At 36.4% G+C, this 27,562-nt stretch overlaps 2 protein-coding genes across 4 annotated transcripts; one reads left to right on the top strand and one right to left on the bottom strand.

The window, feature by feature from the left end:
• Positions 1-10,890: 10,890 nt before the first annotated feature.
• LOC107831613 (uncharacterized) lies at positions 10,891-12,204 on the bottom strand. Its single transcript, XM_075254363.1, has one exon. The coding sequence runs from the start codon at positions 11,989-11,991 to the stop codon at positions 10,963-10,965; it is 1,029 nt and encodes a 342-aa protein (XP_075110464.1). The 5' UTR covers positions 11,992-12,204; the 3' UTR covers positions 10,891-10,962.
• A 10,373-nt stretch (positions 12,205-22,577) lies between these two features.
• On the top strand, positions 22,578-26,504 carry LOC107831615 (transcription termination factor MTERF8, chloroplastic-like). 3 transcript variants are annotated; one of them, XM_075254520.1, is made up of 3 exons: positions 22,578-23,077; positions 23,927-24,047; positions 25,016-26,504. In XM_075254520.1, exon 3 carries the CDS (start codon positions 25,099-25,101, stop codon positions 26,191-26,193), a length of 1,095 nt encoding a protein of 364 aa, XP_075110621.1. In that variant the 5' UTR covers positions 22,578-23,077; positions 23,927-24,047; positions 25,016-25,098; the 3' UTR covers positions 26,194-26,504. The 3 variants fall into 3 exon arrangements, with proteins under 3 accessions (XP_075110621.1, XP_075110620.1, XP_016514885.1); XM_075254519.1 differs by having other exon boundaries at positions 23,927-26,504; XM_016659399.2 differs by having other exon boundaries at positions 22,578-24,047.
• Positions 26,505-27,562: the final 1,058 nt, after the last annotated feature.

Here is a 27,562-nt window from a genome sequence, read left to right as displayed (position 1 = left end):
TCGTAATATTTCTTGGGTTAATCCCTTTGTCTTAACTTATGTCTTGCACTGGCTCTTTATTTATTAATAACAGCTCGGGCAGGAATTTTCACTTCCTTTTTTTTGATGTCGTGCTTGCACAATATTCTTGAATCGTAGCGTATTTGTAAGATTTGGATAAGTGTCATCTCATTCCTCTTTCATTTATCGCATTCTTCCTTTACCACTCCATAGTCACTAGAATCACTTAACTCTGACTTAATGCCACATCACTCCATATTCCCCTCTTTAGGGGTGTACTAAAGCTGAAGCCATGAGGATCTACCTATAGTTGTTTTACCTCTTCATCTTTGATGTCGTTTCTCAACATCAATGATCCTTACTCGCCTTGCGACAATCCTTCTGTACTAAGGATGACAAATACCCTTACTCGCGAGGGTGACACTTTGCGTAACTAGCACATACAGTCTCTTAAGCTTAACTTTGCTCACATTGCTTGCTTTAGGGAAGCATCTCCCTGAATGAACATTCTCGGAATTCATCATGAATCTTCTTCTGTGATCCATTCTATTACCGCCAGAACAAAATCTGAAATTACCATGATGCCAAGTACTTTCCAATCATTCAGTCCTTAATTTATATTTAGTTTGTTTACCAGTCCATACTGATTTCTGCTACTCTAGGGATTAACTCTCCCCTCTGGTAGTCGCGTTGGAGTTACAAACTTATTTCTCGAAATGAGGATATGACTTTATGGCCTATATTCTTTTATGGTCTCAAGGCCTGTCATCTTTTGTCTTTTCTTTCACTTGATTGTAAACTCTGTAATACTGTCATCATTTTTTTTTACCTACCGTTGTCATCCGTGTATCACATCTTACTTATAATGCTTTATTAACTTTCTTCTCATCTCCCGCTAATTATCTATGTCCACTGCTTTACTCTGAAAACTCGAACAAAATATTCGTTTGCTTTTGGCTCCACTTGCTCCATCCCTTGGCTCTTCCAGTTGCCTAACATTCTTTCTTTGCTGGGGGCGGAAGCCACACTAAGGTAATATTTATTCCTTTAAGGTTTCCAGTGCTCATATCTAGCTTTAATATTTTAGGGTGCACCATCTAGGTGTCTCACGAGGATATCTATTAGCGCATTTGCAATATCCTTCAGAAATATCAACTAAAGCAAACAATCCATTCACTATTTTAGGCCACTCTAACCCCATCCAGATCATGATATCTTATCCTTTTCTTAATCTACACCTATTAGCCCCCAATATGGTATAACTAAGATGGGTGTGGCCCATTATACATACCCTCTGTTACTGTTGAATATAACTCAAAAAGCTTATGTTCCTCTACCTCAATCATAAACGTTGTTAACCTTCATTAACTAGGCGCCTCGTACCCTTCTTCATCTTGCTTCTTTTGCTTGTTGAAACTTGTATTTATCCTTTTAATCTCTCATTGTCTTTCACCATAAAGGTGGATAGGCATTCTTGCCTTAAGTCTCCTTATCAAGAGGCTTACACCTTTCAATACGCACATGATCTGTTGAATACCTTATATTTACTTATCATAAGCATGATACATAGTTGAGTTCCTCTAATTCAACACTTCCACAGCTATATCTCTTATCGATCATCTTTTTGAACATAGGCATCGTCTTATTACGAATAAAAATAGAAGCTCGGGACTTGAAATCTTATAAGTGAGCTCTACCACACGATCTAGAGTAAGAAGAAAGAGTGACAATCCTAAATGCCCTGTAGCCTCCTGCTTATAAGTGTGGTGCACGACACACCCATAAACAAGACTCTACTAGACACGACTTGTAGACTTCCTAGGATAGAACTGCTCTGATACCACTTTTATCACGACCTAAACCGATGGGCCACAATGGGCACCCAGTACCTTACTCAACCGAGTACCAACGTAACGTATCGTTCTTATTACATCATCATATACACATGACATATGGGCCTAATAGGCCAACATGATCCTTTATAAACTCAAAACATAGGCCGACAAGGCCGTGCAGTCTTTCACGTACAAGACATATATCTACAAGCCTCTAAGAATACATAAATGTAATAAAGGTCGGGATAGAGTCCCGCCATACCAAACAATACATGTCTAAATTATACTAACCAAACGAGCAACTCCGAAGCAAATGGAGTGCACCAACATCTTTTGCTGAGCTGATAGCCTACTTGGAGGGCTCTCGACCTGTCTATCAGGACCTGCGGGCATGAAACACAGCGTCCCCAGGCAAAAGAGATGTCAGTACGAATAATGTACCGAGTATGTAAGGCACATAAGTAAGTACATCAGAGACATGGAAGAAATATAGAGTACATGACTCAACCTGCAAGTATGAATAACTTTGTAAATCATAAATTACTTTTAGTGTCATGCATGTGCGTATGAATGTCATGTCGTGCATAGGTACATGTTTCATAACATCATCAGCCTCTGAGGGCATTCCATTATATCATACCGGCCACTATGGGCAAAATCATCATCGTATACCAGTTGATCAGGTGGTGGTGCATATATAACGCCACAACCTTTTCCATATCCCATATATATATATTTACATATATACGCGTATATAACGCCGTTTGAGTACATACATATATATGCATATATAACGTCGTTTGAATCATGTTTCAGCCACTGTGGGCAACATCATCATCATATACCAGCTGATCAGGTGGTGATGCGTATATAACGCCGTAACCTTTTCTCATATCCCATATATAAATATTTGCATATATACGCGTATATAACGTCATCTGGTCATAGGTCAATGCATATGAATGCAGTACATAAAAAGTACGTCAATAAAATCATTCGGAATGTCATAAGACCATTTTGCCTCTGAGTAATATTATAAAGTAAACTCTTTTCAACTTTCGTATTTTTCTGAGACCCATGAACAGATGATAAGACATTATAACACACGGAAATTCAAGAACACAGATATCTCTAATACTTCTATTAATAGAGTCATTCACGGGATTTGTGCATTTGCACGTTCCGTTCGTATCGTATGGATCATGCCAAAAGAAAGCAGGGATAACCTTAACATACCAAGGAGTAGGAAAAAATCCATATAATATTCTTGGAACAGATTGTACCGTACTCCTTTAGAACCACAAATTTTTGACGTTGCTACGGATTTAACAATTCTCGTTGGAATTGTTTGCAAAATTTTGTTGGAAGCCTTTTCTTTTAAGATCAGCTTAGCGTTCTTGCTGTTGAATATCAAGGATGAGGAGGCAAGACTTTTCATTTCAGTTTTGATCTTTGCCCAAGGTTGAATTAAACTTTTAAAAGAGATAAAAATTTTAAAAGAAACCAAACCTTTACATACACCTTTAGTGATTTAGTGTTTTACACGTAGATGCTAGGTGGCCCCTAACCTTATATGACTTAATTAGTCATATGCTTGGTAAGCTTTCTTGCTGCCACGTTGAAATTATTAATGGTTTTCCTCTTATTAGTTAATTAGGTAATGTTCTGTTACCCGGTAATTAACTAATTACCCAAAAAATTAAGAATTATTCCCACTTATTTAAAATATTACTCACTTTTCACATACCTTATACACCTTTATATTATGGTCACGTAGTACCTTGTATGACGCTAGTCCATAAATACCGGGTATTTTAGCTCGGGTCGTACCCCAACATGCCAAACTTCGACAAAATTCATTTTCTTCGATATTACTTACCCTCTTACCTTCACGAATTTACTCATCACTTATAATCCTTATAATCTCCAAATAATCTTTTTCTTGGACTGATGTCAATTACCTTACGACAAATTCAACGTACAACACTACAGGGTGCAACATCGTCATAATGTAGTACTGCGGGACGTGACATCTCACTTCCCGGATCTCATTAATTTATTTATGGCGTATTTTCATGTACGAAAATATGGGGTGTAACACTTACCCTCATGTTTAGCTGATTAATCAACTTGCATTTGTCTGAATCTTTATTTAAAAGTTCTAATTCAACTATCTTCCAGCACCATTCATTAGCTTGTTTCACCCTGTAATTAATAAAAAGATTGCTCTTTTCGTTAAAATAATAGCTTAAAGGTATCTTGGAAGTGGAAAACATGAGAAGGAGAACATACGTGAGTGACTTAACTTTAGAGAATCTAACTTGTTTGGTAAGGTGTAACACTAATCTAGCATAGTACTCCCTCGGCCATCAATGGTTGCAATTTAGTTGTTTGTTAAGGTGTGATACATGGATATTAAGTGAATTCTGCGTTCCGAGGCCTTAAAAACCTCTTTTAGCATCACCTCGATTTACGTGCGCAGTCCGGGCGCGTAGCCGGAAAGCCTATATGTGAAAATCTGTGAAAAATAATAAATTTTGACTATAAAATGAGTTAATTTGACTTCGGTCAACATTTTAGGTAAATGGACCTGGACCTGTGATTTGACGGTCCCGGAGGGTTCGTAGGAAAATATGCGACTTGGACGTATGCCCGAAATTGAATTCCGAGGTCCCAAGCCCGAGAAATGAATTTTTAATAAAATTATTTTCTGAAATTGTTTAAAGGATTTGGAAATGAATTTTGATTAGAACATGTTAGTATCGGGCTCATATTTTGGTTCTGGCACCCGGTACAAGTCTTATATGTGATTTAAGATAATTCTGTGAAGTTTGGTAAGAAACGGAATCCATTTGACGTGATTTGGACCTTAAATGCAAATTTGATGTTTAAAGAAGTTTTGAGAAATTTCATTAATTTTGAGGTTTAATTCATAGTTGTTGATGATATTTTAGTGATTTGAATGCACGAGCGAGTCCGTATGATGTTTTCAGGGTGGTGTGCATCTTTGGTATGGAGCTCCGAGGGCTCGGGTGAGTTTTGGATAGGCCGCGGGGTGAAATTTTGGAAATACGGAATTGCAGGCCTGCAGGCTTCGCATTTCCCAACCTTCCTTCGCAATTCCCAGTTCGCATTTCCCAACCTCCCTTTGTAATTCCCAGTTCGCATTTCCCAACCTCCCTTCACAATTCTCAGTTCGCATTTCCCAATCTCCCTTCGCAATTTCCAGTTCGCATTTCCCAACTTCCCTTCGCAATTCCCAAGCTTTGCGAACCCCTATTCGCATTTCCCATACTTGAGACCTACAACTTTTATACTTAGACGATTTTAAATCCATTTTTCATATCATCTCAAAACATAAACACACTAGAGCGATTTTTCAAAGGCTTTTGCTTCTCCAAATCAATTGTAAGTCATTTTTAGCTCATTTTCTTCAATCATTAACATCTTTTAACATGATTTCAACTTAAAATCAATGATTTTTATGGGGAAAATTGGGTGGTTTGGGTAGAACCTAGGTTTTTCAAAAATTGAGGATTTGGACCTCGATTTGAGGTTCGATTTCAAAATAAATTATATATTTGGGTTCGTGGGGGAATGGATAATCGGGTTTTGGGTCGAACCTCGGGTTTTGACCATGTGGGCTCGGGGGCAATTTTTGACTTTTTGGGTAAAACTTTAGAAAACTCATTTTCATGCATTGGGGTTGATTCATTTAGCGTTTATTAATGTAATTAAGTAACTTGTGACTAGATACGAGCGAATTGGTGGTGGAATCAATGGGTAAAGCTATAGTTGAATCGTGAATTGTGTTCGTGGCATCGAGGTAAGTGTTTGGTCTAACCTTAGCTTGAGGGATTAGGAGTTGTGTCTTATTTGCTACATGTTAATTGTGGAGTACGACGTACAGGCCTGGTGATGAGTATCTATACTTTGGTGTCAAGCATGCCCGTGAGTCTTGTATTATAATTGTTATGACTCTGTTGTGGTTTATTGCGCTTCATATGCTATTATCACCATTGTTCCCTTGCCGGGATGTTTGTTTGATATTAATGATCCCTTGTCGGGATGTTTGTTTTGATAGTATTGTTCCCTTGCCGGGATGTTTGTTTGATATTATTGTTCCTTGCCGGGATGTTGTTGAAATATCATTGTTCCCTTGCCGGGAAGTTATTATATTGCTCTTGTTCCCTTGTCGGGATTCCTTGTGACTATTGTTGGCTTGTAACTGGAGCGGGTGGTATGCCTACCACAAGATATAATGAAATGGGAGCGGGTGGTACGCCTACCACAATATATAATGACATGGGAGCGGGTGGTACGCCTACCACAAGATATAATGAAATAGGAGCGGGTGGTAGGCCTACCACAAGATATAATGAAATGGGAGCGGGTGGTAGGCCTACCACAAGATATAATGAAATGGGAGCGGGTGGTACACCTACCACAAGATATAATGAAATGAGAGTGGGCGATACACCTACCACAAGATGAATGAAATGGGAGCGGGTGGCACGCCTGCCACGAGATACATGAAATGGGAGCGGGTTGCACGCCTGCCACGAGATACAGAAAATGGGATCAGGTTGCACGCCTGCAACAAGATGTGAAAAGAAAGTGAAATTTGCGTTTGTTTTCCTTATTCTTGTTAGTGGTTGGATTTTGATTCCTTTATAATTCTCTTGATATTCTGTTTTTACCTGTTGTTCCCCGAAACATGTTTTTCCCTCCCATCTTTACTTGTTTATTCCTATTTTACTTTCCGTTGTATATTATATAACTGCACAGGTTTATTTGGTGGTCTGGTCCTAGCCCTATCACTACTTCGCTGAGGTTAGGATAGACACTTACCAACACATGATATTGTGCTAATACTACACTCTGCCCTATGTGCAGATCCCGGAGCAGCTCTTGGACCATAGTTGGAGGCTACCTTCAGTCCACGCGGAGATCCAAGGTAGACCTGCAGGCGTCCGCAGGCCCTGGCATCTCCTCTATCTTTTATTTCCTGTTTCATCTTTTTGCTTCAGAAACAGTATGTCTTTTATTCTCGGACCTTGTATTTAGCAGTCTTAGACCGTCTGTGACATTAGGTTTTGGGTGATTAAGGCTTAAGTAGTTCTAATAGCTACAAATTCAGATATTTTATTGTTTTTTTCCGCTTAATTAAATATTCCACTGTTTATACGTTATCGCTTTATATCTGTTAAATAGAATTAATTAGATAATGGAGTAATTAGTTTAAAGGATTGGCTTGCCTAACTCACATTAGTAGGCGCCATCACGACTCCCGAGGGTGGAAAATTTGGGTCGTGACAATATTTGTCTCATACACAGAATCCCAACCCTGTGGAATGATGACGTTTTACATCGAGCAGTTATAGAAAGCCAACCATAGCACAGTCATCTGATAGATCTTTTGAAGGACTAATTAATGGAACGAGCATAAAGATAGAGTGTCGTTCCACATGTCGATACCGGCAATAATAAAATTTATAGTAAGAGGAAAATCTGTCGACTTTAAAAATCCCGAGAGTTCAAGTCCCTCTGTATCCCCAAAATTACTATTTCACTACCCAACTATTTATCAGACCCCCTTTCTTTAGCGGTTCAAATTCCTTATCTTTCTCATTCACTCTATTCTTTTAGAAATAGATTTGAGCGTAAATGGCTTTCTCTTATCATTAAGTCTTGTGATACATATAATACACATATAAATGAACATCTTTGAACAAGGAATCCTTAATTGAATGATTCCCTATCCTGAAACCTATTTTTTTTTAAGATCACAATAATTTTGTGGCTTTGATAATAAAGATTAATCTAGTTTTGTCCTTTAATTGACATGCACACCAGTTGTCAAATAAAACGAGGATACTACATCGGGAAAAGATAGGATAGCTCAGTTGGTAGAGCAGAGGACCGAAAATTCTCGTGTGACCATTTCAAATCTTGTTCCTGGCACACGATTAATTTGCATGGGTCTCTCTTCCCTCAAATTAATTAATATGAATCAACATGCATATTCTTTTACAGTCTAGATGAGAACAATAGCTTAATTCAGTTTGGCGAGATATACCCCATCTATGTTCTAGATGGGTAGAGTTTCTTAGGTAAAATATCTAAAAGAATTGGATTCTATCTCCTCTCTTTTTCCTTATGTTCAAACGAATTTAAATACATAATACATATTCGAAAGGTTAAATTGGTTAATTGTTGAAAGGTTCAAAAGTCAAATTCGAATCTAGGGGAATTGAAAAAGAGAAGATTCAGCTCAGATCCAAAAGAAATAGAATTCAATATCTCTTTTTTCTTTGTCTTTTCTTTCATATTCAATTTCTTCATTCCAAATCCATCTCTTCCTTTATGTCTTTCTAGAACCCGTTTAAGTAGTGTGCGCTAGATTGTTGGTCTACAACCCCATCCTATAAGAAGAATAAGGAGAGGCTTATCAATGACCCCATCGAACCACTCTTATACTACTCCTTACCTCACACCAGAGTCCTACTCGAGACGAAGTACTTATCGTCCCCAAACCAAAAGGGATAAGGGAAAAAGTGAAGGTTTGTCCAGTTACAAAAATGACATAGTTGTTGAAACTGAAATCACTTCCTTAATCCTCCTTGTTATGTAATATGCCCCATCAATCTGTCTAAGATCCTGCATGTACTGATATGATACATATCTGCAGACTCTGTATATATAAAAGCAACACGATTACTTTATTTATGTTGGATTTTGCATTTGTTACTTGATGTTTGGCGATAATTCCATATTTTTTAGTGCATTACATACCTTACATTTTGGGGCTTTAATGCTAAACTATACTATATTTGTGCTTAATTGAGTTTATTTTATGTGTAGGTACGTTAAAGACGAAATCGGTAACAAAGTAAAGATTTTATGTGTATTTTATACACTACAAGAATGAAATTATGATTATTTCATCAGTGGGTATTTAATTACAAAGGAAGACATAAAATAAATCACAAGAGGAAAAAAAAATAACAATGGAAAAAGACAACAATTGAAGCAGCACACAAATGTAAAGGCAGCAGAAGCAAAAGCAGGCGAAGCGACATTTGCATCCTCGCGTTTGAGCTTGCGAGGCGAGGTACTTAGCTCGCGACAGAGCTCGCGTTGCGAGGCTTGAGGCGAGCTGGAGCGGGCGACAGAACTTGCGGCGCACGGTCTATAGCAAGCGTGTTCCCAGTTTTAAAAGCCTATTTTGTATCCTATTTGGTTTTGGACTTGGATATTTAGTTCCGGTCTTTTTCCTACACATATAAATAGTCATTAAACACCATTTTTAGAGGAGTTCTGTGACCGGAGGCAAGGACATCACGTGGACAACTTTTGGAGGAGAAAATCATAGAGTTCTTCATCCCTTTTTCTTTTCTTTGTAATTTGTTTATGCACAATACGTGGAAAATTGTTACTACGAACATGAGTGGCTAAGCACTCTACGTTCTAGGGTTGTGGTTGACATGATTATTAACGTTTATTAATTACATCCGGATTATCATCTTGTGGTTATTTCTTTAATTCTAGTTTTAATTTGTGAATTGTTGTAGCTACCAATTCACCCTACTATCTATGCTATGCTAGGGAAAGCCCTGTTTAGATTAGAGTAGAATTAGAGGGGGCTTGTTTCTGAACCCGTGGCACGGGGAACGATTTCAGTCGGAAATTATGAATTTATATTTATTTTTTAAAATAAATTAACAATTTGTTACAATTTACAACTAATTATTTAACTAAATAAAATTATTATTTTTCTATATTTCCGACCGAATTCGATCGGAACTTGAAAATAAAAAAAAATTAATAGTTACCGACCTATTTCGGTGGGAAATTAAAGTTTGACAGTCAACTTTGAAATTTCCGACCGATTTCGGTCGGTACACGTTTGCGACCATCATTTTCCCGACCAATTAAAATCGGTGGGTACACGTTTGCGACCATCATTTTCCCGACCAATTAAAATCGGTCGGAATTCGGTCTCAATTTTAGTCTTTGCTGGACTTTATGTTCGTTTGACTGATTCGCAGGCAACATACAGAGATGAATGATATGAAAGGAGTTCGTGAAATGGTAAATACAGATTCACCGGACGCTTTTGGAAGGTCGCGCGCATACATGCGAATGAAGCCTCCTACTTATAATTAACTATAGAGTATGTTCTTGCCTGAGCTCTCTGAAGTGGATCATATCTCTTTGTCCACATACAGTGGATGTTATCATAAAAATCTGCAAAAATCTTTGGTAAGTACAGGTTGATCCTAGCCTTGTTTACTTTGGTAAGTACTGGTGTGAGTGTCCGACACGGGTAAGGATATAGGGGTCGGATCCTTTGAGATGCAAATCCAAGGGTTCGGGGATACGGATCCTAGTACGGACTCGTGTGCAAAAAATTAATTCAAAAAAAATAAAAGTAGCCTAGAAATAGAAAGAAGCCACTCCTCAACTACTCTGCTTTTTGTGAATATATCCTATGTCCGTAAATCAAATGTTGCACCTTCATTTCCTCTGTTAATTAAAAGTTTCCAGACATTTCAGCTCATATTTGTTAATAGAAAGTTCTAACAAAAATCATACAGTCATGTCTTTGGATTAAAAGGTATGTCAGAAACAAAGCCAATAAGAAAAGCTGAAGTACCTATTTTAACATAGTCACTATTCTTTCTTGTACCGTACATAGACACAAATTACATATAGTGCCATATCAAAATATATAAAGTTATATTACATCTAGGATTGACTACATCATAAGAACAATATATATTAGCAATTGAAAAAAAAAATATTCGCACTGAAATACTACTACATACAAAAATACAGAAATTTTAATGAAGAACCAACTCAAATTTTATTACCACTAGAAAAGAGCCTGTCGAAGAATGTATACATATACAGGTTAGCATTAATATTAGCTGTCTGTGGCTCCAACATCTAGTAGACAACCCAAAGTAGTTGGTCATCCTTTGCAGAACAACCTTGTTGTTGTTACACATCGTCGTTGATTCTCATTGTCTATCTGGACAACACTCAGAAGTTGCTCGTCATCCTTTGCATCATAACCTTATTGTCATGTGTTGTTGATCATCACCATCCTTCTGGACAACACTCAGATACATCTAGATACATCTTCTAACATCCGATTAAACTCATCTAACTCCATTATATCCCATGGATCCAAGCCAAGCACATCTTCAGGCACCGACTGATCAAAATTGTTGAGCATGGCTGTGGCTTCAACAGAATGTTGTCCACAAGTATAAGTCACCTCTGGTTCTAGTACTGCTGCTAATGGCTCGACAATATCCGCTGCTACATCAACCTCGGGTACACAATCTAATATCTGATTTAATTTGTCCAATTCCTGTCCATCCCATTGATATAAGTAGTCACGAACTTCAGCTGGTTCGGCCACTACTTGTAATGGTTCATCAACACTATTATTCATCACCATTGATTCTTGAAAAGCCATCGTATCATAGTGTTCCAAATTCTTGCACATATTATAATAACCCTTGCAATTATTAGTAGCCAACAAGTCATCAACAGAACTTGTTACCTCATCCGTTCCTTCGGAAACATTATTCAACGTTGTTATTGTTGAAGTTTCGGATGAACTGTTAACGTGCTTCAACTTCTTGATGGCGCAGAGAACATAATCTCTACGGTCTTGGTCGAACTTGTGAAGAATAACCTTAGACAACTCGTACTCCTTCATGAGCCAATGTCCATCTTTCTGATCTTCAGGGTAAAACTCTTTATTCTTGTAAGACAAATTTGTCTTGTATCCAATATTAACCACTGAAGATGCGTTTCCCATATTTTTGTAGTGAACTGGTTTCCCCTTGTTGTCCTGTTTCCAAGTTCCCTTGTTTCCGACAGAACGATGATACCTCGCGTTGCTTTTCTTCTTCAGCTTTGTGATGAAATAGCGATAACTGGTGTTGTCCTCATCATCACCACAGGGTACTCCGTCGTCGTAAATCTCCCAAGGTTCTTGTTTGCCATAGACGTCAACGTTAGTGGTAATAAATCCAGCATCATGCAACTCTTGTCCAGCGACGAATCTCAACAAGTACGTAAGTCCTTCTGAATCGGTGGGACGGAAACGGAAACCCTCTTGACCAAGCTGCTCCATAAGAACGTAACTTTGTTCTGAATATTTTAGCTTTGAATGACAATGAAACAAAATTAAACTGGGAAGAGAGCGAATGAGGTTTGAGAGTATTACGTATACTGAATTTATAGGAATTATTTCTTAGGCAGCAAGTAGGGCTTACATTCGTTAATTGTTTCTTTAACCCAAAGTAACAACTTAATTATGGAAACTTTTTGATCGTGGAAATTATTTATGGAAAATTTTTGTTTTACAATCACAAGAAGTAGTTTCCGTTAGTTAATTACTCCATGTTTCTTCCGCCCAGAAGCAATAATATGGTAATTAACATTCTTTTTCACAAATATATATGGAAAGTTTCTCAGTCTCCATTTAGGAAATTGAGTGTGCAACAAGTAGGTTTCATTGGTTAATATTATTTTCTTTCGCCCAAAGCAACAATATGGTAATTTTCTTTTCCATGAATACATATGGAAAGTTTCTCAATCTACGTTGGGAATTAAATGGGCAACAAGTGTGTGTTAATTTAATTTCTTCCCATTGAAAATTTTCTTTTTAGGTCTTTTGAATATTGTATATGATTGTTAACCTTTTATTGGACAAAAATAGTACTAAATGGTATCCTATGGCTCGTAAACATTTTTATATTTTGGTATGTTTCTGTAAATGTCTCAATTTAATAAATATGCTGGTAGACAAATAGGGTCAACTAATAAATTGAGAAATATATATTTTAGTAGCTCTCAAAAATAATAGCAGACGAAATGTATATTTTTATGTATGGGTATTATATTTTATATTTTTGACTAGCTAATGCAATTAATTTCGGCCGATCTATTAATTTTCTATTTTGCCCAACTAAATTTTTATAGCAACATTTGGTCAAAGATGCTGAATTGCTTAGTGAATTTCAATTTTCAATTACATGTGCAGAGTGGATTCCTAATTTGCAACGAGAGATGACTTCAATCCCTTGAGAAATCTCATACTTTAAATATTGTCTTGGAGAAATTTTGGGGTATTATCACTTTTAACCCGTGCCAGAAACTATTACATTTAGTAGCCGAAAAGAGTATAAAATTTGTATATAACATACATAATGTATATATATACAAAAAATATATAAATTTTATACATTTTTCGGCTATTATTTTTACAGCGGCGATACAGTATCATTTTTCCAGAAATATTCGTGATTTTTGTCCAAAAAGAAAATGTTTACATAATAATATCGGGTTAATCTGTACATACATACCATATGGAATTTTCAACTATATATTACAACTTTACAAGGGTTACTTTGTGGAGAGTACCCATAAGATTTGTTAAACATAGATAGGTTAAAACTATACTAAAATTAGTCCTTTTTTTTCTTACCGATATATCAAAAAGCTTATTTTTGGCTCACAAGAGCTAAGTTAATATACCATAACAAATATATTTCCTCCATTACCACCTCTTTAATAAGTGCACACTATCTCCCGCTAATATATTTTTCTGCTAACTCTGTCCATCAAAGTCTAGACATATGTGATTCTTCCCTTCCTACTTTTTGCTTCCTTGCCTGTGCACCAACCCCCCCCCCCCCCCCAAACTAGCCCCGCAAAAGGAAAAAAAGAAAGATAATTGCCATCAAAAGTTGGACTCGACCCTACCTCCAAGGATTTGATTCAATGGTACGGACACAATCAAGGCATTGCCTTAGATATATATATATATATATATATATATATATATATATATATATATATATATATCTAAGGCAATAAGTATATATATAAGTATATATATATAAGCTATATATTATATAAGGCAATATATAATTATATATACACACAATACACCCCTATATATACATACTATACATACTATATATATATAGCTATATATAGGCAATTTATATTAATATATACATATATAGTTTACAAGAAATTGCCTTAGATAAAAAAAAATAGTCCGGAATGAAAAAATCCATTAGGCCCGTGGGCCCAGCCCATTTAGCCCGGGACCAGGTGGGCTTAGGACCACCCTGGGCCGGTTCCACCCATTGAGACCGTGAAGACCGGGACCGTTTGGCCCGGCCCGGCCCGTTTGGGCCCAGCCCACAATACAACCTTATTTGTGAGTGGGAAATTTTTTTAAAAAAAATTTTGAAGTTTTTTTATTTTTAAAAAATTCATTTTCGAAAAATTTCTAAATTTTTGACAAACACATTTTTTTAAAAAAATTCGAAAAAAAAGAATCTTTTTTTATTAAAAAGGAAACGGGCCCTTAATTCCTTTTTTACTGGAAATTTTATTAAAATTGGAGAAAGTTACGCTTATGGTCTGCGGGGATTTGCATTATTCCTGATTGGTGCAGAGATTTGCATTACTAATGTAGGGTAATGGCTTCGACAGGATTGGATACTGAGAATATAATTTTAAAAAGCCCGAAAACTGAAATGAAGACAAATTACGTGATGGCCAGGATTAATTCTTGATTAATGAAGCTGGACGGCTCAGATTTAAGCTGCTAGATGGCAGATAGCAAGAAGTCCCGTTAAGGATGTTCAAACTTTTTTTTTTTTTTAGCAAACAAGAAATATATATATTAATAACTAAGTAGCGTTCAGTAAATGACTTGCATACTTGGTGTCACTGAGGACACTTTGATTTCCTAAGCTTGCTAGAGTATTGCAAGCATCAGAAGATAGAAAATCAAGTCTGGTTGATGAAGTGTGGCCATGAGACCAGAGCGTGATTAACCGCTTCGGTGGCCCTTGGGCTTCTACGCAGAATGGATGTTCAAACATTAACCAAGTCAATAAAGGTTTTTGTTGATGAATGGTGTATCATAGAACTATAATTTTATAAATTAAAATTAGCATAAAAAAACAAACAATAGAAATTTTACAAATAAAAGTAAGCATAAAACCAAAGGAAAGAGAGAGTCGAGACGATTTGTAGTTTGTACAGAAAAAGAAATCTTTGTAGAGCTTGACTTTAAATTATAAAACTTAGTTAAGAAATAACTTTTAATTAAAAAACTACTTTAAAAATTAGTTGTTTATTTTTTATACAAATTTTAAATTTTAAGAGTTACTTTACTAGAAATTTTGTTAGATTAAAAAAGAGTCAAATAGACCACACATGATGGTATCCGTTACAGTTTGGCAAACAAAATGGGCAGACGACTTTGAACTAGTAAATAATACATCCCTTTGAAAAGGGTTAATTTCACTAAGGGTCACTTAACTATGTTTCAATTTTACTAAAGTTACTCAACTATTTTTTGTCACTTAAAAGTAACTAAACTTTTACATTTGTCACTTAAAAGTCATTTTGGCTCAAAACTCTACCATAAATATGACATGGCATAAAATTTAATGAGAAAAATCCAAAAATAAATGCTACATAAGCTTAAATGGACTATACCCACTTTTACTAAATATCTAAGAAATAAAGAAAAGAATTAATGTTTGAGACCATTGTTATCGGGACCGTATTTTGGTTCCGGAGGAACCCCTCCTCCACCTTCTCCCTCAAATTCATCCTCAAGTACTCCACCCAGTGAATCTCCAAAACCTAGGTTTCGAAGGCAGAAAATGCTTGCCCGAAAAATTGTAGCATCTGGGGCTTTGAGGATGGTTTTAAACGAAAGGTTGAAAGCTAGACAAGTGAAAGAAAGTCCAGCTCAAAATTCTGATTCTAGCTCTGAGACTGAATCTTTTCAATCTGTGACTGAGGGAGATGGACATGGGTCTTATGACTTTGAGAACACTCAAGAATTCCCTACTGAGGTAAGTTCATCTGTTATTGAAAAATTAGAAATTGTTTTGTTCTGGTTGGACCCATTAGGTTGTTATGTTGGCTGAGATTAGTAGGAGTGGAAGTAAAAAGAAGTTTGAAAAAGAGAGAGAGGGTGTATGTGGAAAAGAGAAGGGAAATGGGAAGGGATCAGTTCTTGCTATATGTGGGGTTGCACAAGAGAGGTTAGAAGAGAGTGGCATGAAGTCAGGGGGAAGTGGGTCTGGGGAGGCTGCTGAGGGGTTGGTTCATCTGAGCAAAAGGAGAGATGAACCCGTTTCATCTACTGAAGAGACCCTAGCTGATCTACTAAGAAAGATTGGGGAAAGTTATGACCCAAAGAAATGCAAAGCTACCACACCAAAAGCCTCAAATGTTCCCAAGTCATCCAAGAAAAGAAAAACTCCATCCACAAAACCTACTGCCTCTTCAATGCCTAAGGGAAGAGCCACAAGAAGCAGGGTAAAACAAAGTAAAGCTGACTTACAAAAGGCTCTAGAAGAAAGCAAGAAAAAGAAAATGGAGAAGGGAAAGGGAAAGGTTGCAGAATCCTCTTAGGTTGTAGATGAAGAGGATTTCTTTTGTCTAAACAATTGCAATAGGTTGTCTGTAATTGCATGTTTATCGTGAAAATAGACTCTTATTAGCCTTATTATTATTATTATTCTATGCTTAGATACATTAATATGTTATGTAAGATGAATACAATACTATTTTAATTTCATTAGAAAATTATAGATATGTTATGTGAGTTGGATACAGACGTATTTTAACTTCAGTAGATTTATAAAACGACTTAGATGGGGCATACAGACAAGATAAGAATTTTTTTAGTATAGAATAATTATAAAATAGGCATTATGTAACACAAAGGCAAGAATTTTGTAGTATAAGATAATCATTTTAAATTAATGCGAAATTTAATTTTTTTTTAATTGAATGCATTTGGGTTATGAGTCAAATCACATTAAGGAAGAAATGGATCTAAAGTGGGTATAATCCATTTAAGTTTATGTGGCATTTATTTTTTGATATTTCTCATTAAATTTTATGCCATGTTATATTTATGGTCGGGGTTTGAGCCAAAATAACTTTTAAGTGACAATATGAAAGTTTAGTTACTTTTAAGTGACAAAAAATAATTGAGTGAATTTAGTGCAATTAAATTTAGTTGAGTGACCACCAGTGAAATTAACCCATTTGAACACCCTGGACCGTTGGACTGCGTCACTCAACTGTGTTAAGGTTGCTCAAAATATAATATATATAATCATATAAAGTAGTATATTTGAATTATATATACAGTATAATTTCCTGGTGACCTTAACCACCCTTCGTATGGTGTGGCTACGCCATTGTTGCTAAAGTAAAGAAAGGTACAACTTCTCTCTCTATTATATTCTATATTCAACTCGAACCTATGATTGTTCGTGGGAGTTGATTGATTAGATTCTTTCGTTTCAGATTTAGTTCCATTCCAGTTCTTTCCTTTTCATTTCTAATATGTAGTTATTGATTAATGAAAACATGAGAAAATTGTTCCAAGGATTATTTGTTTCCATTTTACTTCCTGGAAAATATTAGAGCCTTCGCTCCTACAACCTGTGAGGTACAAATATGACAGAAGGAACTCGAATTAAGTCCGTGGATGAAAAATTAGCAATGCATGACGAAATATTTGCATCACGAAATATTTGGTTGGTATAATTCGTTTGTACTGACTAACGGATTGGTGAATTGGATAGCATTCAAAGAGGAAACTTGTAAGAGGTTTGGGAGGATTTAATAGAAGACAAAGTTAATTAGGGATTCCACAAACTTTCACAACATAATTGGATAGAAATAGAGAAATTTTCATAAAGCACTATCTTTTAGTGGTAATTAGCTATCTATAGATACTATTTGCTATATTACAGATTGTAGATGTTGTTATAAGATGTATTAGATGTATTTAAGCTACTGTATTCATGAATACAATAGCAAAAATAGCCGTGAATCAGGGAAGTCCAGCTAATCAGTTGTTGTATTCGAATGTATTCGACTGTATTCATGGCGTGAAACATGGGATTATAGCTAGGTAGATTATTGTATTCGACTGTATTCACGGCGTGAAAGAGGGGATTACACTGTTTTTAAACGAAAATTGAATCAATTAACATAATAGACTCCTAATATAACTCAACAAACTCAATTACAACACACAAATTTTGTATTTCCAGTTATAAAAAAGATACTCACCCGAAAAATACCCCAAAAATATAGCAATCTTCAGAAAAATTATATAATACATCTGAATACATAAATTATATTAATTAAAAAAACATATGAATACATTCATGGCATATAGGACAATAAATACAATGAAATACATAGAATACAACGGGATACATTGAAATACAATGAAATAAAAGACAGTGAATACAATAAAATACATGGAATACATCGAGATACATTGAAATACAATGAAATAAAAGACAGTGAATACAATAAAATACATGGAATACATCGAGATACATTGAATTACAATGAAAAAAAAGACAATGAAATACATAAAAATACAGCGTGATACGTTGAAAATACATTGAAATATATTAACAGCAAAATCAAGTTGTTCAGCCCCAAACTCCATCGTCGTTGTTCAAGAACAAACCCTAATTTCCGGCGAAACCGCCGTCGAGCAAAAACCCTGAATCGCCACTAGCTATAAGGGTTAATGATGTCTAGACACCCCACTGGGAGATACTCGCCACGAGTCATCCATCACGTTAGTCATGTATCATGGTCGTATTTTACCAATAGAGTTTAATGATACAATGTTTGGAATTAACTAGCTTGAATAATTCGAATCTGAGCAAGTAAAGACAACAAGGGGATAAAGAACCATCTAGGGAAAGATTTTATGATTCCACAAGCCCGAATCATACTTAGAACCTCGACTTTGTCAGTTTAGCCACACCCATTAATGGGTCTTTGTCGATACCTGGTTTAACAAAGGTCGCCGTCGAGGGGCAGCTTGAAAGTATAGTTCACGAAATTGAAGACATGATTTGATTTCGACATTGATTCAGAGCTCCATGCCACTGACAATGAAAATTTCGTTCGACAATGGAGATGAATCAGTGGAGAATCATGATTGTATTCATGGAGAAAGACTGGCGTTAGAGAGAGAGAGGGTGGAGAAAAATCTGAAGAATGAGAGAGAAAAATAATACAAAGCATACTTTTTATGACTTAAGTGTAGGAGGTGACCATAAATAGATATTTGGCTATAAAAATCAAAAGGTAGCTACAAAATATATTTAAAATAATTTTTTAAAAGGGTATTTATTTAAAATAAATAAGGTATCAACCTTTACTACATGACGTAAAGATACAGAGCAATACCTACACTTTTCAGCTCCTCGGGCACCTGATCATAGAAGAACTCCTGCAGCCCAATCAAGGTGAATACATCAGATATACCATAGAGTAGATATTGACAGTGGTGGAGCCAAAATTTACGTTAAGGGGTATTAAAATATATAAAAGTAAATATATCAGAAAATTAAGGAAGTCAATACATAACATATATATATATATAATTTACTTTTTTGCCTACCCACACAGTATATTTGACACCCCTTCCTATAAGGTGGCTCCGCCATTGGATACTGAGGTACTAACCACCAGATGCTCATGGGAACAGTTGCCATCGGATTGTCAACCAGCCCATACTCTAGAGCAGTTTGTAGACGATATTTCTCAACTATGGCTGGAGCTACAATGGCAACTATAGACACGAAAATTCCCGTTCCAATTCTTTGATGCCCGAAGGTTTCCGAGTCACAGATCTTGGTCGAGGAACCAAAATACAATCATATATAGGAATAAGGATAGAAATGTCAATAAAATGTTGTAAAGAAGCAGGTGATATCTTAAAGTTTGAACCAAAATAGACCTGTCCATTGTAACACCTTGCTTGGTGAACAAAGTGGATGTCTGCGAAGACATACACCAAACATGTGCTCCAAATTTGGCCAAGTTTCTTTTTGGTCAAAAGTGCTTCTTCTTTTTTCAAAAGTACTTTTGGCCAAAAATTAAGGTGTTTGACCAAGCCTTTGGAACGAAAAAAAGTGCTTTTGAAGAGAAATAGAAGCAGTTTTGGAGAAACAGAAAAAGTAGCTTCTCTCCAAAAAATACTTTTTTGAGAAGCACTTTTGAGAAAAATACACTTAGAAACAGTTTTTTAAAGCTTGACCAAACACTAATTGCTGCTCAGAAGTGTTTTTCAGACTAATTAGTCAAACATAAAATACTTTTCGCCAAAGTACTTTTGAGAAAAGCACTTCTCAAAATAAGTTAATTTTTGCAGCTTGGCCAAACGGGCTATTAGCCTCTTCAACCTCAATGAAGCTACAAACATTATCATTATACTCAGAACCATCAGGTGCAAGCAACGCTTTGTGAAGCGACTAGTAGATCAATAAATGCCATTTTAGAGCTTCTTCCACTCAGAAGTATTATTGCTGTTAGGAACTATGGATCTTTTCTTGCTCCAATTCAAATAGCCAAAATTAGTACGCTACATTCCTCTTTCTTGAGCTAAAAAGTAGTCAATTCTTTCTCTGCTCTCTCTCTACCTGTTACAAATAGGAGTGTCAAACGGGCGGGTCGAGTCGGATATGGTTCGGCTCGAAAACGGGTAATAAAAATGGATAAATTATTCGATCCGAACCATATTTAATACGGATAAAAAACGGGTTAACCGGCTGATAATATGAGTAACCATATTATCCATGACTTCTTGCATATGATCACTTTTGGGAAAATTCTTAGTCTCTCAAACATGAGGAACCCCCAATTTGAGGCTTTACAAATGTAAAAGTTAGACTCATTGGTTACCCATTGGTTATCCAATTTCTAAATGGATAATGTGGTTCTTATTTATATTTGACCCATTTTTAAAAAATTATTTTCCAACCCATTTTTTAGTAGGTAATATGGGTGGTTACCTATTTTCTTTTAACTATGTTGCCACCCCAGTGACAAATAAAATGATAGGAAACAACTACGCTACTTACTGCTATAGTTAATGGCTCAAAACCAAAACTATATCCTTTTAAGTGGAGTCAAATCCAAGGATAAAATTCTCAGCATAATGATCAGTGTTATAAAATGTTGTAAACTGCGTGTGCTCTTTGGCAAGTTAACTATCAATTGCACAGTGCACGGATAACTACGTTGATGTTTGGCTAAAAATATATATTTTTGTATGCGAATTGTCTCACATTTTGCCCTACTTTTGTTAATTCTAATGTGTGTTAAGACGACTTGAGCTTAATTTTGATGTTTATATGTGTAGGAGTCTGGAAGCGATTTGGATTGAATGCGCACAAGTTGAAATTAAAATGGAAGAAAAATATAGAGAAAGATGAAAAACTATGTCCATGATGGAGCAATACACCGCCCATAGACTCGTGCCCAGGTCAGCATGGGGAAAAACTTTTCCGCACCAGGTGTAACACCAAGTCAATAATTAAATGACACTTATCGCTTTATTTAATTATAAACCAGTAGTATTTAACCGTAGTTAACTCTATCTTATTCTTATATAATAATAATAATAATAATAATGATATAATCTTTAATGTTTTCAAGCTATTCTGTTGTTGGCAAATATCGTATGGGAGCAAATCAAGGCCAACAAGTTTCTCATTAACCACCCAAATTCTCCTTCTTTCTTCTTAAATAAATTTTTGCTCCAAATACACTCTCATTGATTTTTTCAGGATCTTATAAAGCCAAAAATATACTAGCTTCCACCTTTCTACACTAACTTATAGTCGATCATTCAACTCATCTTTAACATAAAAATTAGCTATAAAATCACAGAACAAATCACTATTTAAGGCATTCAACAAGGCAGCCTAAGATAATTGTTCTACTTTAACTCTAACATGTAGAAATTAAGTTAACTACAAGAAAACTTAGCTTTCGGAGGAAGTATCCTATAAGGTTATTCAAGATGTCTAAGATCTTCTTTATAAATACCATCATATTATATCACCGTCCCTCCGGATAAGTTTCATAAGCTTAACCAAAGACTTGAAAATCTAAAATCGGAAAAACACGAAGAGTAATGACAACATTCAGCTTTACTAGGATTGTTTATTATCTTTTATTAATTTTTTTTAAAGAAAAAACTCTAGTAGATATTGTAGTTATTTCCTATGGTTAATTTAACTAATTTGGTGTATACATCGGGTGCGGGTAAGTTTTTTACTTCAGCATGGCGCGCCACCTGTGGCGCCTTAGACAGTCCTGCAAAAAGTCCATAGCACCTGTGGGCATACAAAATTTATTGAATTTAAATTCAATAAGTAAGTTGGACTATATTTAAATTTATTAGTCCAAATAAATATTATGGGTTAATATAATTGGATTAATTACTTAAGTCCAACAAACATTGATTGGGCTAGCCCATTTAATCGGGCTACAAGCGATGTGCCCACTTCATTAGGCCCAAGATGTCATCTTCCTAGAGGCCCAGTGCCATGTGTCAAATAACGTGGCACACCAAGTCAAACGGATGAGCCAATAGGATCATGCCATATGTTAAAATGACAAGGCATGCCAAGTCACATTAAAAGGCCAATGAAACTGCGCCACATGTGCAAGTGACATGTTCTGGCCAATCAAATGCGGCCTTGTCACACTTCATTTTGATTGGTCGGAAAGAGTTTGTTCTTATCATAACTCTTCCCTCCCACAACTATAAATAGGGGTCTTCATAACCTAAAAAACAGACCAGAAGTTACAACAAGAAGACACAAGGAAGCTCGTGTATCAAATATTTAAGGGATCCTCATTGAATATATATATTACGTCCCCACATATGAAGATGGAGTATCTATGAAGTTTAAGCGCGACCAATCAGATGGAGACGCATTACCAGCAGAGGAGGCAACTGCATGCGACCAGATTCAGCCAGCTGTCTCACCGGGCACGACAGCCAATGCGGTGCTACCCACTTTGTATGTGAACCCGACAGAGATTCCTATGATTGGTACCTATATATAAAGGCAGTAAGATTCATTCTATCTCATTTTCCAGGAATATCACTCACCACAATCCATCAAACGCTCTCACATCTCTTTTGAGATTCTATAATAGACTAAATTAAATCAGAAGACGGTTCTATTAGGAATTAGCTTGAAGAAACATTAGAATGTACTGCTGTAACATTTATCATCTAGTGGTATTAGTTCTAAAGATTTGATTGAGGCAAAGTTAATCACCATAGAAGCGTAATTAGGGCAACTTTCTTGGCATGAGCTAGTGTAAGTCTCTCCTTCCTTCTGAATAAATCTTACACTGTAAGGTTATGTAGTAAGCTTCGGTCAATAATGTTGTTATGTTCTTGTACTGTCGTGCTGGTAGCATTTCTTGTGGAAACTAAAATGTTCCAGTTGGTATCTTGAGGTTGGAAAGTATGATTCATTCTAAGTTTAAACTCAATACCTTTTGAAGTTGATTCTGCATTACACTTATCTATGTATATGTATCTATTTCTCTTTATCAAGCCACACTATAGACGGATGGGTATGGCACCTATCGGTTGGCTACAATGTGGAATGCTACCGAGCTCTTGTATGCCCGGGGATAATCGAGCTCTTTATGGGGCCGGGTATGGAACAATGTAAGATAAGATACTACCGAGCCCTGGTGTGGCCGGGTACGACCGAGTCCTCTATGAGGCCGGGTATGACCGAGCCCTTGTGTGGCTGGATACGACCGAGTCCTCTATAAGGCTAGGTATGACTGAGCCCTTATGTGGTCGGATATAATGATGTGTGAAGTGAGGTTATCGAGCCCTCCTATGGTCAGATACGACCGAGTCCTCTATGAGGCCGGGTATGGAGTGATAAAATGTGCCCAAATAGTGGTTAATGACATGTATAAATATGTATAGTATAAACTAATGCATGGCCCCAATGAGTGGCTTGGTTTCATAAGAGTTGCAAACATTTATAATTCTTGGTTCATAGTCTCCCCAGTGGTGATGGTTGTCCTCGGTACCCAGGTTGAAAATCATGCGATCATATTTCTTATATCATGATTTTGATTTATGTGCTTTCTTAGCATTACATACTCGGTATATTTTTCGTACTGACGCCCTTATCTTTTAGGCGCTATTTTCATACCCATAGATGCAGATAGGCCCGGTGACGTTCTTCCCAGCATGGTGGTGTTCTAGTTGACTGGTTGTTGTTGTCTGCTCCTTCGGAATAGCAGTTCAGAAGTCAATAGGTACTGAGGCAGAGATACTAAACGTTTTGGGTATTTTGAGGCCCTTTCCCGACCAAGTCATATAAATGTGAACTCCTTTTGGTACTCTTAGAGGTTTGCAAACTAGAGTTTGGTTGTATGCAAAAGAATGGGATATAACCTTGTTGGGTGCGGTTATGAATATGCATGAAGTAATTAGTTATGCACATGTTAGTTCTAATGTTATTACTTGAAGGCCTCAATGGTTTGGTTTTATAGATAAAAGAGTGCAAGAACAGACATCAGTTCGCACGGGCCTTCAGGCATCATGTGCCGGCCGCATCTCCTAAGGTCGGGGTGTGACAATATAGATATATATGATTTATATATATAATATTTTTACCGAGGCTAACGGGTTCTGGTGACTCCCTCCCCCTCCCCTCAATGTAGGTCCGCCTCTGACTATTAGTCTCCATCTTAAAACAAAACTCAATCACCTTTAACATTGGCAGTCATCTCCAACCACCTCCACCATAAATCATCACCACCAGCCTTCAACTTACAATCATCATAAGACAAAAACCACCATCAACCATCTCTGCCACTAGTAATGATTATATATTCACCGCCATCGTACATCCCTAATATCTGATCACTATCAAACATTTATCACTATTTACTATTGTACAACTAGCATCACTAGCCTCTTTCACCGATTACAATGGACCACTATCTTGCAACATCATCAGTAATCGCTATTATCATCGTCGTTTATAGTGGGCTCCGACAAAGAAATAATTTTTATAACACCACTATCAATTATTTCTCTAATATTCAGTAGATACAATAATTAGTTATCAAGTTATTCTAAATTATATTTTAAATTTTAAATTGAATATAATTTATATACTTTTGTTCTAAACAATCCTAACTGTACGTTAAGTTTTAGATTTCTCAATTCTCATTTAGGATTCTTATTAATGTACTAAAATTGACCTACCTTGACAAAGGAAACGTTCGAAAACGTACTAGGAGTATACCCCGCTACCGCCTGCAAACAAATTGGGGACAAAGTGTGCTTGCGCTTGCACTGATGTTTGGACTGGGTGGCAATGGCGCAACAAAACATCTCTTTTCCATCAGATTTCAGCTCTTTTACTCCACAGCTGCAGCAACTACATTGGTGGACTTTCTGGTAAATTCACTTGGCTTCTCCAACAAAGAAGCCATTTCTACAAGCTCCAAGGTAACTCGTTCGAGACTCCGAAATTATGAGCCACAATTGTTACTTGATCTCTTTCAAAAAGTGGGTATGAATAAAACCCAGATCAAAACCCTCGTTTCTTCTTCCCCTGAAGTGTTGTTTTCTCATATTGATAAAAACCTAAAACCCAAAATTAAGGTTTTACAAGAAATTGGCTTATCTGGGTCTGACCTTGTTACATTTATCAATAAAAGCAATTTCTTGACAAGAGGTTTACATACTACAATTAAACCCAGTCTTGATTATCTTCGGGAGTATTTGGGCAGTTATGATGCTGTAGCTAGGGTTGTTAAGAAAGAGCCTAGGCTGCTTTCCAATAATCTCCCTAAAGTAATACCACCCAATATATTGTTGTTGCAAAATCTTGGGTTTTCACGGGTGGATATTGAGACGGTTTTTCATCGGCGTCCTAGGTATCTGCTTAATAACCCTGAGTGGCTTGAGAGAGTAGTAAATCAAGCAGAAAAGAATTTTAACGTACCTCGGGAGTCACGAATGTTTCTTCATGCCATTGAAGCACTTGTGTCGCTTGATGAATCGAAATTAGAAAGGAAATTAGATATTTTCCGGAGTTTTGGATGGTCTGATTCTGATATCTGCGCAATGGTGCGAAAACTTCCTTACTGTTTGACTTCATCAGAGGCTAAGATAAAGATAACATTGAAGTTTTTCATGAATGAACTGGGGTATGAACCTAGTTATCTGGCATCTCATGCGCCACTTTTAAAGTACAGTATGGAGAAGAGGGTCAGGCCAAGGAATGAAATCTTGAAGTTTCTTAAAGAAAACCAGCTGATAAAAGGGAAGCTAAGTCTTTACACTGCCGTGTCATCTCCTGAATCACGATTTCGTAAGAAATATGTTCTTCCTTTCAAGGAGAAGATGCCCGAGTTGTATGATTTATACATCAAAAATTCAAGCTAAAGAGAGGTCTTCACGGTGAGACAGTGGCTGCAGAGCAGTGTTTGGTTAAGAGGTTTATTCACTTCTTGATAATTTTGTTCTTTCATTTTTTTTTTCAAGCATGTTGCTAGTTTACCTTTCATTGTTGATTATACATGTATCAAAAAATTACTGAGCTATGAAAACTAGAAATTGAGGCTAGTCTCATTTTCAAATCAACTGATGTTTCTTGTTTAATGGGAAAGAAGCAGTGTAGAAACCAGACTTGATGTATATGACATTGATAAGGCCTATCTCAATGAAGACCGTGTTTGTTGTTGTTGTTGTTGTAACTGAAGTTTCTTAATCCAATATCTCTTCATGATAGGACTGTATTGCTCCTCAACCTAATCTTGACTTAAGGACTATCCGTTGTTGCCTTGTCTAGGTTAGTGGGTCTAAAATCTTCATTATATTCTGAAAAGCACCTTCTTTCAAGCTTGGTCAACAGTAGGCATGATGCTCTACATGTGGCATGTACCTATTGTTGAGAATTTTGAAAGGAGTTGCAGGCCATTGCCTGTTGTCAAGAAGAAATGGAATTCTATCTAAAGATCAGATACAAGTTAATTAAGGATTAATTCTGTGAAAGTTGCTTCAGAAAACCAATTTTAGTTTCAGTGTAAGCTTTATTTCATTTGTTTTTGCCATGGTCATGTCTCATATATATGGAATTTGGCGTTGGTTGACTCTTAGTAATGTACTTGTCCTAGGAGATTGGGGTGGTTCATGGGTGTACAAGTAAAAGAGAACCTAAAGCATCCTCTCAAGTACTTCATGGAATCAGCATATACGTTTTAAGTGTTCTAGCTTAGCTGACACATCAACTATATGATATCCACTTTTTCCTAATTGGAGATATTTGACTCATCTTTTTACTCTCAAGTCACTCATGGTTGTGTAGCACGCTAGGCCCTCTGTCCTACAAACCCTACACAGTGTCTAATTTTTTTGTTGTTGTTGAAAAGATAACTATTTTACTGCTGTAGCACAAAGGTTATGCAATATGTACAGGCATTACATAGCAAAAGAATTAGTCCCATTCCTGTACTTGTAGGGTCTCTATGAGATTCTATCAATGGTTCAGCTTCATTTACAATTTTTTTTTTACATAAAAGTGAAAAACAAGTCTGCACTTAATCTTGATATTCTGTAGAGAGCTGACTTTGTCTTCAAAGCATCTTACATTCCTCTATCTCCAAACAGTCTACTTTGTACTTGCAAGAATGGTATTCCACCATTTCTAGCCTACAATTTTGGCACCCAAGGGTGTGGCCTAGTGGTCAATGAAGTTGGTTAAGAACCATGTGGTCTTAGGTTCAAATTCCAGGGAGGAAAAAACACTAGGTGA

The sequence above is a fragment of the Nicotiana tabacum genome, chromosome 6, assembly GCF_000715075.1.
Source record: "Nicotiana tabacum cultivar K326 chromosome 6, ASM71507v2, whole genome shotgun sequence".
NCBI classification, from domain to species: Eukaryota; Viridiplantae; Streptophyta; class Magnoliopsida; order Solanales; family Solanaceae; genus Nicotiana; species Nicotiana tabacum.
Note: the sequence above shows the minus strand (reverse complement) of the source record. Positions and strands in the feature narration are given on the sequence as shown.